The 15,302-nt window shown below is 35.9% G+C and overlaps 1 protein-coding gene across 1 annotated transcript; it reads right to left on the bottom strand.

The window, feature by feature from the left end:
- Positions 1–6: 6 nt before the first annotated feature.
- On the bottom strand, positions 7–15,026 carry LOC112005338 (uncharacterized). The gene is made up of 5 exons (XM_065769790.1): positions 14,363–15,026; positions 14,026–14,217; positions 6,271–6,374; positions 259–548; positions 7–133 (listed from the first exon to the last, which is right to left on the bottom strand). The coding sequence occupies exons 2-5, from the start codon at positions 14,065–14,067 to the stop codon at positions 18–20; spliced, it is 552 nt and encodes a 183-aa protein (XP_065625862.1). The 5' UTR covers positions 14,068–14,217; positions 14,363–15,026; the 3' UTR covers positions 7–17.
- Positions 15,027–15,302: the final 276 nt, after the last annotated feature.

Here is a 15,302-nt window from a genome sequence, read left to right as displayed (position 1 = left end):
GGGGAAAAAAAAGTGTCTCAAGAAACAATCAGAGGAGATTTCACTGACAGTGGTGTCAGACAGTCACCAAGAACAGCAAAACCAGGTGGTGCATGAGGTCTCCAAAAGGCGAATATTTGATCACTGTTGGGATCTGCAGGGTGCAACAATCCGGCAGTCATCAGTAATTAAATTAAAAATGTTAACTTCTTCCATTGCTAATGTGTGTGTGTGAGAGAGAGAAAGAGAGAGAGAGGGATCAGCATCATGTTTACGTACTTTTTATTGTTCCAATCTTGTCAAATTGGGAGCAGATAACTGTCATTTTCTTTGAAGTCATCCTTAGAAATGCCAGAATGTCCTCTTCAACTGCTAAAAATAGTCTCAAGATGCTGAATGAAAAATTCATGAATATATCGGAAACAAATAAATGTATATTGGTCTTCCCAGAAGCATTTGAGTACTTAACAGAGGTGTCAAAAGGCTCCAATATCCTGATTCCACTACTCTCCATAGTCAAGCCTAGTGCATTAGCGCTCATCTCAATAGTATCACCCTTTAAAACAAGCCTGGCAGCAGCATAAGCACATTGAATATCATCTTTCTATTAAATTCTCATTACTTAACTACATATTTTCCTGGTCATCCAGTACTTTGAAAACGGAGAGATGAATAGAAGCAATATATAAAACAAGGTTCTGAAATTACAAGAATCGTGTGCACAATAATTCATGTTATAGTTATTCTAGTGGACAAGGGTCTAAACAATAATAAATTTTAAAATAAAAAATGGCAACATCTTTAATAAATTATGATTTTCAAAGACATTAGCAAACATATATGTACATAAATGATGTAGTTCATCTTTTAAGCTAGCGTTGTTACTAGCTTATATTGTTTTTTTTTTTTTTTTTTGAATAAGTAATAAAAATATATTAAAAAGAAGAAGGGTGTCACCTGAGTATACAGAAAGTATACATCAAGGACAAAAACAAATCAAGTGCATAAAGTACAAGGGACTGAAGAAAAAGAACGAAAGCCTAACACTGCAACGCAATCTAGAAGAGTCTTAAGAAGAGTTTAAGATCTGAAACTGATTTCTCTAAATCTTCAAAATGCCGGTTATTATACAATATAAGCTAGTTGAATTTGAATAGAAGAAATCTACCTATGAGGTATTATTCTAAGAGTGTGTCTCTTGAAGAGCTAGTTCATTCTTTCTTTTCTCTAAGCAACTTAGAATCTTAAACATATTTCCTTTTCACCATTTTTCCTCCATCATAATTTGGTATCAAAGCTTGAGATCCTTAGGATTCAAGTTGGTTTGCAATTTTTTCTTCATTTTCTGTCATCAAGAACCTATCAAGAACCTATCTTGATTTCTTTTCTTATCCTCTACTAGTGAGCCTAAGGATTTGTGTAGATGGCACCAATAGTATACAATAGAAGAAACAAGAAGGCTTCGGCAGCACATGAACCTGAGGTGCAGGTTCATCCCAGGCAGCAGTCGCAACCACACCAAGAAGGAGAACCCCATGTGACATTAGAGCAGATTGTGGAGCTGCTAAGGGGGTAACTTGCTGCCTTGACTGAGGAAGTGAGAAGAAACCGGCATTATCATCCTAGAAATGATGATGAACTTGCTGAAAATGCTGAAACTGACAGTCAAAGCAACTTCGATAACCCAATTGGTCAGCCTAGAGGAGGTGTTCAAAGGCAAGTGCCTAGTCCTCCAAGGGGAGAACCAAAATGGGAATCGAACTTCAAGATTGAGTTACCTGAGTTCTATGGTAGCTTGAATCATGAAGAATTCATAGATTGGCCTTACCAAGTGGAAAGAATCTTTGATTTCTATGAGGTACCAGATTCCAAGAAGGTGAAATTGATCTCCATCAAGCTGAGAGGGAGAGCTTCAGCCTAATGGAAACAACTCCAAATTCAAAGAGTTAGGAGGGCTAAAAGAAAGATCCAAGATTGGTCCAAGCTGAAGCAGAAAATATGTAACCAGTTTCTGCCTTTCAATTATATGCAATCCTTGTACAAACTGCATAATTTGAAGCAACATGGCAGTGTGGAAGAGTATACAAAGGCATTTTATCAACTGGTAACTTGAGTAGACCTAAATGAGAGTGAAGAGTAGATGGTTGCAAGGTTCTTGAGTGGTCTTAAATCATCAATTCAAGATGCCTTATCTTTGCACCAACTATGGTCTGTTTCTGAAGCTTACAATAGAGCCTTGATGTTTGAGAGGAAACTTGAAAGAAAGCTTTTTTGCAGTTCCAAGCTTATGGTGGTAGTAGAAGTACCCAAGTCACACTGAAGGAAGGCAACTACTAATAGTGCACAGCCTTTCAAGATTGACAGTGCAAGCTTGCCTTCAACTTCTAGTACAGTCAAACCAGTCCTTAAAGCAGCACAAAGCTTTACATTTAAGTGCTACAAGTGTGGAGAAGCTAGGCACAAGGCCACAGATTGCTAGAAAGGAGTTAATGCTCAAGGAAAGGGTAAAGCTTTGATGATTGAAGGTTGTGAAGACCAGGAAGATGAAGAATTTCCAAAATATGAAGAAGAAGAAATATGTGATAGTATATTGATAATTGAAGACAATAGAGGAGGGGAATGTATTCAAGAACCCGTATATGATCAATACGTAGAAGATGAAGTAGATGCTCATATAGAGGAAAAAGAGGATTTATCATTAGTAACAAATGTCTTGCAAGTTCCAAAGAAAGAAATGGAGAATGATGAGTGGCTTAGAAGTAGTAGTTACGAGGATATGGTGTCACAAGAATTTTTAACAATCTTGAAATTAAGAATGAAGACTAGCCCCACCCCCAAAATCTATCTTGCTTCAAGAAAAGAGGTGAAGTTAGAGATTCTAGAAAGTGCTTAGCGTTCTTAATTAACGACTTTCAAGATTATGTTCTTTGTGATGTGACCACCATGAATGTTTGCCATCTCTTACTTGGGTGTGAAAGATTATGTCCATATCAAACCATTTCAGGTGGAAGGAGCAACATCCAACTTAGACAAGAAAGGAGATCATTACACACTGTAGCCAAAGAAGGGGAAAGCTAGTCCCAAACCAATGGTCAAAATGAAGAAGGTTGGATGGAAAAGCATCTACATGGCTGCTTACACTTGCAGCCTTAACACAAAGCAGCAACAAACCCTTAATCTCTAGCATGATGCAGCAGCTTAATACAGCAACTAATGAGAATGCAGATCAATGGAACTACCAGATCATATGCATATCTCAAATAGTTTCAATGTTCATCACTTGCTACCCTGTCATGCACCAGATCATCTTACAACTAGCCACACTTGACGACAAGTGTGTTCCAAAGAGGGATAGTCCTAATGCAGTTCATTTTCAAAGATAGCTATTACTAGCTTATATTGTATAATAAGTAGTTTCCTTTTACTTTTAATAGCCTTTATCACTTGTAACAGAAAGTTAGCTAGTTGATAGGTTGTTAGTGATAAGTGCAACATTCTAATAGTTAGTTAGAGAAGTTAGGCTTTGGCCAATCACATGGCAGCTACATGGTGGGTTCTTGTAACAAACTTAGCAACTTGCTTATGTAACTATAAATAAGTAAGGCTGCCCTCATTGTAACTACTTTGAATCCAAGAAATCTACCTATGAGATATTATTTCAAGGGAGTGTCTCCGGAAGAGCTAGTTCATTCTTTCTTTTCTCTAAGCAACTTAGCTTTCTAAAACATCTTTCCTTTTCACCATTTTTCCTCCATCAATATAGCTAATTTGACCATCATGCATTACCAAGGTTTTAAATTTCATGTTGGTCTATCATTTGGTTGACCCACAATTGGTAATAGGTTAAACGTTAAACATAATGAAAATATGCATTTAAAAAAAGCCAAATAGAAGATGTGGACACATTTTGGAAACCAAGCCTTAATGCCAAAACTTTATGGTCAATTATGGATCCCTAGCAAACTAATCAGTTATCAAAAAAAAAAAAAAAGACTCATTGATTGGCAGATAGAGAGGAACTCTCAATCTTTAGAGGAAAAATTCTCTACTTCAATCTCAAGTCAGAAAGACTAATTTGAATTCATTCTTTAAACGGATTTTTATAAGGCTAAGCACGGCTATGTCTAGCCTAAGGGGTTAAAATGATAAACTCATGCTGACATCATCACTCATATACTCCTAAAGTTTAGCCAACATGAGCGAAATATTTACCACATTCTAAAATTCTATTACAAGCTATAGCTATCCTTTAGCTTTACACCATATATATCACACATCTAAATTCAAGTAAGCACATTCCTAGCTAAGTTTCTACAACAATTAAGCACATGCCTAAAATATTTAGTCATACGTCCAATGAGCCTTGCTTGTTGAACTTGCTACATCGGCTGCCCCATGAGCCTTGCTAAATTGGGCCACCCCTTATGCCACCTCATCATACAAACTAGGCCACATCCACATCATCACCATGGCTATATCATTATGACATATAATCGGGCACCTCATTATTTTTGCATCATACCTAACCTTAATAGGACTTGGACTCTTTAGGGTTTGATAAGATAACTAAGCCCAAACAAAATAACTAAACTCACAAATAAAACCCAAAAACACAATCAAACCCAAAATAAGACCCAATGGACCAATACTAAAATTTATGTTTAGAAAAACGGAAAATTAAAGAATTTTCCCTATGACAAAATTAAATTATAATAAAATTGACTTATCACCTACACAATTTGGAGGCAAAATTTGCTAAATAGTAACTTTTTAGAAGAATTTTTGGTGAATAGCATGCATTTGAAGTTATTTAGTTATGCACACTGTTTTTGGAACTCGAGTTTGGGAAAATCAAGTTCCAACCCAAAATTGAGTTTAACAAACTCGAGGTCCAACTATTATAGGTCTGATGTGGAATTAAAGAAAAAAAAAACCACATGGAACTCGAGTTCCAGCCAAGTAAATGAAAAATCTGACACCATGAACACGATGAACAAACCCAGCAAATTCAAACCCAAAAAATCAAAACCATAAACTTCATACCCAAAAATAATCAAACCCAGGCAAGTTGAACAATCAAAGATCAAACACAATACACACCATTAGACCCAAAAACCATTCGAATCCACCAACCCATCAAACGAAATTCATTGAACAAAACAGATTTGTTGAAGCACCCACCGAAGCCAATCACCCAACCAAGCCAAACCAAATCCCAACAAACCAATCCTCTCCCTCGCATTCGTGACCCATCAAACTGCAAAACCCATACCCATTGGCCATCATGACCCATCATAACACAAAAACCAAACACCCATCAACTGTCATGACCCATCAGAGCACAACAACCCAAATACCCATCACTGCGACCCATCGACCAACTATGGAGAGACAATGGGTCTGTGCAAAACAGACAGAGAAAGAGGATTTGAGTTGAAAGCCACCACCACAATGGCAGTGGCGATTTGTTGCTAGCAACGATGAATGGCTGAGCTTGGAGCTCTCTGGTATGGAGGTCTAAACTAGGCTGGAACTCGAGTTTTCAAAACTTGATTTACACATGTTTTTTTATTTTATTTTAAATCCACGTTAAATGACTAAACCAATTGGAACTCGAGTTTGCTAAACTCGATTTTGGGTTGGAACTCGAGTTTGGCAAACTCGAGTTCCAAAAACAATCTACATAACTAAATAACTTCAAACGCATGCTATTCACCAAAAAATTTACTAAAAATGTACTATTCAGCAGATTTTGCCCAATTTGGAATTGGGTTGATAGTGTACATGTGATGAATAAAAATTGTTGTTTATATAATTTTACAAATTTACATAAAATATTAATGATTCCATGTTAGCCAAATAGCATTAAAGTTTTTGGGCTTATTTTCAAGGTCACAACCAAAAACAAGAAGCAAGTCATTTTCCCTTTCTTCTTTTTTTTTTTTAATAGTTACAATGGGGTGGGAGGATTTGAATCATGGATGTCTTCATTGGAAAAGCCAAGAGATGCCTATTGAGCTATAAGGCTCTTGGTGTCATTTTCTCTAAAAATATTATCCAATTAAAACATTTTTTTCAAAAAGAAAAACTTACATTGAGGTAAAGAGGAAGACTAAATTTTAGTATCTTAACAAGATAGGTATATGCGACCAACATTCACACTTGCAGGCTGAAGAGAGCTTTAAACAGAAAGATACAAGTACTACTAGCTCCCACAGACTTTTATCATTGAGAACTTCAAAAGATCAAAACAGCAATTTCAATGCATGAAATATTCCTCAAAGAACTGACCTGCAAAATGCATCCAACTGTGCATGCAAAAGTTGGTTAGAGAGTATCTGCGAGTCCCCAACATCTTTTGATGTATTGTAAAAGGTCAGTTCTGGGCCAATAGCCTGCATGAAAACATCACAAGTATAGAGGTGATATGAAGAAAGTACTTAAAATAAAAAATACCACCATTACCACCTAAACACAGATTTTGTACAGTGCCCTCATAAAACCATTTAAAATAAAGTAGAAGCAAGGGCAGAAAAATGACTAAGACAATCAGAAAGAGCTAAGGTTCAGCACATTTTTTGGTTAATCTTAGCACGATTATTAAGTTCAACTTCCTATCACAAACACAAATTAAAATTTTGTTTAATCGATGAGTATAACTCGAACTCTGAACAAATTGGCAAAATAGGAGAACAATTATGGAATGTGAGACTAAAAAAATGGCTTCATCTCAAACGTAACTTATTTCAGAGAATATGCACTGATAGTGGAAATCATGGAACCTCGATAACACTACTAATAACAAATGCACAAATGACCAAAAATAGGATTGAAGATTAAGCTTATTAAATTTAAGTTACTCTCTGTGGGAAACATAACAGATTTAACACAATTGGTGCGTAACCTAGGATGTAGAGTATCATATCAACCAATTACATTTCTTAGATAATCTTCAAAAGTGATTTGTGTTTCATGTGGATAATCTTTGAAAGTGAAATATCATGATTAATGATTGGTGTTTCATGTGTATTAATAGTGCAGAATTAGGCAGCATCCCCATATTGTCTTTTCCTAATTTTTTTTATATATATCTTCTTTAAGATTGTAATTCTTTAGCAGTGGTTTGTACACACCCTATATATGTGAACTATCTCCTCTTTTGAACAAAATAATTTGTACTTTAAAAAAATTAAAAAAATCAGAAGAGGTTGAAATAGCTTCACTAAATTTTTTAAGTTCAATATGAAAATTAGATCCATAATTCAATTTTGGCTTGATATATAGACTGGTGAATGGTGATGCCATGCCTAAGGCGAAGTATCCTGAACTTTCCCAACTCTGATGGACAAGAATGCCAAATTGGTAATTTATCTAGAATATGGAATTAGGCGTCCTCATTGGCAACAATATTCTTCATCGCGATTCATGATTGAGAGTTAAAATCTATGGAGCATTTCTAAGATGATTTATACACATCACGAGACAACTAGGGAAGGAAGACAAAATGATTTAGTGTTCATTAAAAGAACATTGTGTTCAAATGAAGAGCTACATGACAAAAATTTGTTGTTTGTGTGGGATAATTTGGAGCTTAAGCTCACTACTGAAGAAGGGACTTCTACGTGGAGAGAGAGTCAATAGTCAGTTCTAGATCCGCCTCTGGTGCTTTGAAGGCTGCTTCCAATGGGCCAGGTCTTTGGAGAGAATTAAAACAAAGGTCATGCCCACTAGCTTTCCTTGCAAGGCTAGGCGGACAGGAAGAAGAATGAGATCATTGGACCAGGGGAGAGAAATAATAAATTGGTGCCTATCACTTGCTTAGGGAAAGGAACGGAAAGCTTTTAACCTTGCCTTAGGACGGAGGGAGAAGGTTGATCGGGGCACTGTGGGAGAAATGTAAGATTATATTGATATGGATTGTGAGAGGCATTAAGAGGCATGCTTAGCCACAAATGGAGCCACTGATGGGCTGGTTCGAATGGAGAGGCTGAGGGTGGTAGAGAGAACCTTGATTGAGATGGCCTCACTTCCATTCTTTTTCACTCGATGGGTGGCAAACAAAGGAACTTCACAGAAAGCCAGTTCTTGTTGCTTCCATCAGGAAATGATGATTAATGATAAACATACTTGATAAATACCATTTGTGGGTAGCGGGAAGATTGCTTTGTATTGCTGCTGCTAAACCAACCTTCCAATGTGGATATCTAGAGAGGGGGAACGAGAGGTCAAGATATCGATAAGTTCAATTCGTTCCACTACCGATGGATCCAGGAAGGTGTTAGGGACCTATCTCTTCAATCAAAGGGAAAAGGCATTCTAACTCTAAATTCCTCCAATCTCCACTATTGATCTCATCTAGCTGCATTTGGGAGAAAAGCTTATTCCATCAATTATTCAATCAAGGCAGGGCTTTACTCAACAGACTCCTCTATCGACTTCATTCCATTCCTTCTTCCTATCATTCCCAGGACAAGGGAGAGGTACAGGGCAGGAGGCCAATTGTTAATGAAAGGAAACAAGAAGGGAGAACCAGCAAGTAAGGAAGAGAACCAGGGGGAGGCATTGTTAACTGGGGGGGAGGGGGGATTCAAACTCAAGAAGCATATGGAGAGTTTGAGTTCTATAGAGTGTGGCTTTTACTTGGGGAAATGTTGACGAGGTGGGTGACAATAATCATGAGTGGTTTATATATGCAATGTTTAAAAAAAAAAAGACCATTTAAAGAACTGAAAATGGATAGGTTCAAGGTTTAGGGCCGGACCGGAGTTGAACTAGAAGTTGGATCCTAATGAGATCATAATTATTTAATAGACAAATATAAACTTATAAAAATTAGCAATGCTGATTAAAAAATTCTAAAGAATTCTAAACAAATTTCAAAGTTATTTTCACAATTTTATAAGGCAAATAGAATATCTAGCATTTTAAAGATAAAAAATAGTTTATCAAGTACGTAAATTACTTTGATAAATTAGAACATTCCTTTTAAAGTGAGATTGAATTATGCATCATGAGTTTTATTTACTTTAACATTTTGAAGTGTGTTAATAATTGTGATATTCAATTAAAGAAAAACAATTCAAATTCATTGCAATGAAAGCTGCATAATGGTATTTTCAATTTTTTTTTTTTTTTTTGGTATGAAAAAATCCTCATTAATGCCATCTCACCTTGTCATTTAGGGCATGAATGACAACTCATACATCATCACATCCAATTATTAACATAATCACATAACAAAAGTAAAAACTTAACTAAAAGAAAAATAAAAACTCTAGAATTTAACCAATGGAACTTTAAAAACAAAGAAATATGATGCATGAGGTGGTGTGAAGACAGATTTATTATATTTAATTTGATTTTATGTATCAAGGGAAATTTTGTAATTTCATAATATATTTTTTTGATAGGTAAGAAAAAGTATACTCAAAAAACTGCTAGATGCAAAAAAGCACCAGCATAATAAAAGAACAAAAAAGATAAAACAGCAAAAACATAAAAAGCACTAATTACAGAGAAGAAGAGAGCTAAGGAAAAAAGGAATAGAGTCATTAGATGTGAGTCTCCAAGCCCTAGCCCAATAAAAAAGGAAACCAGAAAAGAGAGCAAGCAGTTGGTCTTCAGATCTATCCAAATCCTCAAACGTTCGTCGATTGCGTTCCCTCCAAATACACCACATCAAACACAGTGGAACTAGATTCCAAATGTAAGATGAATGCTTCCCCAACCAATTCTACCAATTAAATAAACAATCTTGCATCGTACATGAGGGAACCCATGAAATCCCAAAAATCCAATGAGGGAACCCATTGGATCTTGCTTTAGTTTTATTTGAGTTTAGTTATTTAGTTAGGCTCAATACTAAAATCCCAAGAGTCCAAGTCTTATTAGGGTTTTAAGAAATCCTAGTTCAACTAGGAATAGGTATTAGACTTCTATTTAAAGGGTTGTAATACTTTCTATTAAAGATGAAGAATAATAATATATATTTTAAGAGCTATGAAGCTTTCTTTTATGGTTGTTGTGATGCAACCTTCTCTGAGATGTGATGCTAAGGAACCCTAAGTGTGATGCTTACGAACTCTAGGAGTGATGCCCAGAAAGTTATCTTTTCTTTAATTTTACTATTCATGAGTTACTGTTCACAGCACTGTTCAAAGCAACCCAAAACTTGATTTTCTCCTTTGTTTTCATTCCCAAACCCTACTAACCCTTTTTTTTATAAGTAATAAAGATGCATATTCAAAAAAACTACCTCATGCAAAACGGCATAAGGCACATCAAAGATTACAAAAAGAGAAAAGAAAAAAAAAAAAAGAGAAAACTAATTACAAAAGAGAGAACTAAGAAACATGGGGAAAGAATCACTAAAGGTGAGTCCCCAAACCCTAAACCAGTCGAAAAGGGAGCCACTGAAAGAAGTGAGCAGCTGGTCATCAATGCTTTCCATGTCCTCAAACGTCCGCCAATTTCGCTCCTTCCAAATACACCACATTAAGCACAACAGAGCTAAATTCTAAATGCTAGACGAATGCTTTCCCAACCAATTCCACCAACCAAAAAGGGTATCTGCAACCGATCTTGGCAAAACCCATAAAATCCCAAAAGATCTAAGAACTAAGCTCCATAGCCGATAAGCCTTTCCACAATGAAGTAAGAAATGATCCACCGTCTCCCCATTACAATGACACATAATGCACCAGTCAACAAAATCAAACCCTTTACGTCGCAAATTGTCACCTGTAAGAATCTTGTCCCATACGGCAGTCCAAACAAAGAAAGAAACACGCCGAGAAGCCTTAACTTTCCAAATACCTTTACAAGGAAAGACAATAGGCAAGGGACCTCGTAGTTTATTAGAAAACGAGCGGATATTAAAATCCTCATTCTTCGTTAACTTCCATCTCAAACGGTCTCCATTCTCAGTTGGAGGTAAATTAGAACCCAAAGTACGAAGAAAATCATCCACAACACCCATCTCCCAGTCATTTGGTCTCCGAATGAAGCGGACATCCCAGCTTCTCCGTTCCTCTATCTCCAACCATTCCAGACAAGAGGCCACAGAGGCTACTTTATTGGAAGCAATCCTAAATACAGCCAGAAAGGTCAATTGGAATGGTGAGTCCCCACACCACCTATCTGTCCAAAACTTCACTCTATCCCCCATCCCTACCTCAAACTAAATATTTTTGCTGAAAACCTCTCAACCCATCCGGATACTTCTCCACAAACCACACCCATGTACACCTCTACCTAGCTTAGATGTCCATCCCCTCCACTCTTCCCCAAACTTCAAAGCTAGAACCCTTTTCCAAAGCCTTGTCTCCTCGACCCCAAACCGCTATAACCATTTTCCTAGTAAGGCTTTATTAAAAGTAGTTAATTTCCTAACTCCTAACCCACCATTTTCCTACTAACCCTTGCCCCCTTGAAACCCTATAATCCCTATTATTTTCTAGCCTATTCCCCACCAAAACCCAACCCTAACCCAAGCTATACCAGATCTGCCCCAGGTGTTCTAAATCAGATTTTTTTGTTCCCCCTTGTCCTACATCAAAATAACAAAAGAGTATGTCATTTAAAAACTTAGTAACCATAAAAACAAGCTCTGATGGCCCCCTCAACCATGATTAATAATACCATGACAGAAATGATGGTGGGTGGCATATGTTACCTGTAGAAAATTTTCAAAATCAGTGATTTTGAGAGATCAAGTCATTTGTGGTTGGAGGAGTTTACTCGCTGGTGAACAGGAAGAGAGAGGGAGAGAGAGAGAGAGAGCACAAGTTCCGGTGGACTAGTCATGTGCGGCTCAAGGTCGTATCACCAGTGGAGGAGTTGAATGCTAGAACAGCCCTTCGACCAGAAAATGATAACCAGACTGGCCGGTTCAACAGTCATTTGAACTGTTCCCAGCCTATTTTTGTTCTGTCCAGCTTTTTAGGAATAACCAGCTTGTTGGTTGCTTTGGGTGTGGATTTTTAACACATTGGTTATACGTGTAAGAGTCATGTGGAGTCAATGGCATGTCTATTTTTAGGTCGTGAAACTATTCAAGAAATGTGGTCATTAATATCATGCTTATTTCTCAAGAGATGTGATCATTAAAAAAATGCTTGCCTAGTGTAATGCACAGCTTAGTGATTGTTCTGCTATCCGTTAGAAAGGATATTTTGGCAAGAGAAGCAATCGTGAAATATGGAAAGCTGTTTCATCAGACTCAATACGTGCATATGTAGGAAAAATAATTATTACTGCTTTGAGGGGAATTAATGAATTTACATTTCCTAGTGTGTTTAGATGAGCTTATTTTGTTTACTGTGTAATCAAAATTTCCTTCTCAAGCACACGAAATAGATTTCTAGAAATCCACAGAAAAATTATTGCTAATTGCCCGAAATGAGAAGAAAAATATCTGATAAGGTCCTCAGTAATATTATCATGACTTTCGAAGTCGTGTGCATAAATCAAATTTCTAAAATAATACAACAAATGATAAAACAAGTAGAAACGAGCAATATGTGACTTGCCCAAGGCAATATTTTATTATGTGGATTATTTAGTTGGACAACCACTATGTCTATGTTGTTTCCCATAGAAAGTCTATATCCACTTAATAACATAACCATTTTCTCTTTGAACAGTAAAAAAAAAGAGGTGGAAACCAAAAACAAATAAAGTAAAATAAAAATTGCTTTGCTATAAAACAATTGATGCAGGTTGAGTTTGATTCCTCCACTCAATTAGTAGTACCTCTAGAGTCCATTCTACCCCCATAATATGAGTGAAATAGAAAATGTAAAGACTACCATTAAAGAAGCCCATGCAAGACTTACTATATCCAAGTGAATTATATCCCCTTTTCAAATGAACAATTTGAAGACCTATTGATTCTAACAAATGATTGCAAAGTTGATCATTCGGACCTTTCAATTCATAGATATGGCTCACGGACCTATGAATGGGGAAATTCGCAAACTCACAAAGAAAAAAGGAAGTGAGTTAGATATCACACTAGATAGATATCATATCATGGAATACGAGTCACCTTCAAGATGCATTGGTGTGAAATGGAGACACTAGATCAAAATGAATTTCTATTTTAACTAAAGAGTTATGGATGACTTGACAATTCATTCCAATTCCAATCAACTAATCTGGCATATTTTCCAAATGCAAGGAGTCTGTCTATGTTTCTACTTTATGAATATGATATTTTTGGGCATTTCTAATAATAGCAAGTGCTATTCCTATTTTGGCATTTCTGATTTCGGGAATTTTAGCCCTGATTCACAAAGGGCCAAAAAAACTTTTTAGTTATGAATCTCTTGATTAAAAAAAAGAATATGTGAGAGAAATCCAGGGATTGCACATTCAATTCAATGATACATTCATTATCATTATATTAATAATTACATTAAATTAGATTCATTACATGAATAAATATAATTAGATCATCTATATTAAATATTATTTAATATAGAATTTAAATGCTCTTTTATAATAGATAAAAAATAAAACTTTTACTATTAAAAGTACAACTATACCTTGCATAAGGTGATACTTTAAAAGGTTGTACTCTTTTGAGGTGAAAATAAGCTCATCCAAGCAAAGCCTAATGTGTTTGATTATATTAGTGGAGTTTATCTTCAAATTCATACTCTACTTTGAAGTAGTTGTACATTCTCTTTGGCTTGCCTAGTCTAATGCATTGATAATATACACTTCTTTTTTATTTTTTGAACTTCCTTTGTATACTTCCTGGTACATAGGGTTGCATCCGTTTGCACTTTTTTGATGAATTTTACGACTTATGAACAAAAAAAAACTTATCCCAGTTCTTCTCTCTTTTTTGGCCTCTTTCCCATGTTAGTCAATGACAGAAATTTTAGTGCACTCGTTATAAAGAGTTCACTAACATATTTATCTTCAAGGTAATTATTACGACCAAGTCACAACTACAATTAAGGACTCTAACTGACCTTTGAATCAAGTAAAAAAAATTATGATGAATTCAGAGTAATACGGAATTATGAGAAACTGGACCTGCAATTCAATGATAAACTCTGTCGATCTGTCAGCCATCATATCTTGAGAAGGTACATCATTAATACTTTCTCTTGAAGAGCTAGTGTGAGGAACTTCATTCTCTTCATCCAAGTAGACCTGATCATCCTTTGAAGCAGAATAGCTACTGTTGGCTCCTAGAAATATACAAGAATCCAAGTACCGGCCATTCTTCACAAACAAAATGAAAAGCAGTTAAAGTTCTGGGAAAGTATGAGTTTTCTATTTTAAACTTTTTTTTTTTAAAGAAGCAAGTGTTATACTTATATATTTAATTGAAAGTAAACTAAAGCAGCATTTAGGTAATGTGTAATACCTTGATCACTACATTTTTGAATTGCAATTTTTTCCCACTTCCCACATATATGATAGCCTCTGTACTAGATGATGAGAGATTCAATCCATGTCTATCTCTCAATGACAATACTCCACCTTGCCATCATAAATGAATTGAGCAAATCTTTCATCATCAACAATAAAGGTCTTTGAGGAGAGAGAGTTACTTCAGCAGATGGTTGCCTGTAAGTTGACTGATCCAGAATGATTGCATCAATTACATGTAAAGAGTTATTTTCTTCTTCATCTGACAGCATGTTACCTACTGATGGGACAAAAACTCCACTACAGCCAGCAAAAAATCAAGTGCAACAAGCATTTGTGGCCTTTGGACACACAAAGAAACATATGTTGACAGCTTGCTAAACCTTGCATCAAGAATAAGCATTGTGAGGAAGTGGTTTTATACCATTCTCTCTAAATTCATTTGCATCAAGTACATGCTGGTTTTCATCATAAGTCACAGTATCAAGCGGGCTAGGACCAATGTTCTCAGGTTTTCCTATCGCCAGCTTAAACTCTTGTTCAGTCCCCTCACGATCATCAATCACTGTGAAACCCTTTAGTGTTGCTGAAAGAAAACCTTCTCCCAGTGTGTTAGACTTGTAGAGTAACCAAGCATCACTAATCTGCAGAAGAAATGAAACCAGAAAATGTTATATACAATCACTGTGATGAAATAAATGAAAACTTTAAAATGTAATAAACATCCTGATTTAAAACAACTTAAAAAAGGAAGATACACACACAAGAGGAAAAGGACGAAAAACACACACATAAGTGGTAGTTTATCATGCACAGAGAACTTTTCCAATCTTAGATGGAGATCACTTATAGGAACGACATTATGCTAATGCATGTTCCACAAGCCAAGAAAGCATCAACTTCTTAATCTGATTATGACTTGGTCAAAAGAGAAG

Source organism: Quercus suber, unplaced genomic scaffold (assembly GCF_002906115.3).
Source record: "Quercus suber isolate HL8 unplaced genomic scaffold, Cork oak 2.0 scaffold_1385, whole genome shotgun sequence".
In the NCBI taxonomy this organism is placed as follows: Eukaryota; Viridiplantae; Streptophyta; class Magnoliopsida; order Fagales; family Fagaceae; genus Quercus; species Quercus suber.
This window is presented reverse-complemented; position numbering and strand designations above follow the sequence as displayed.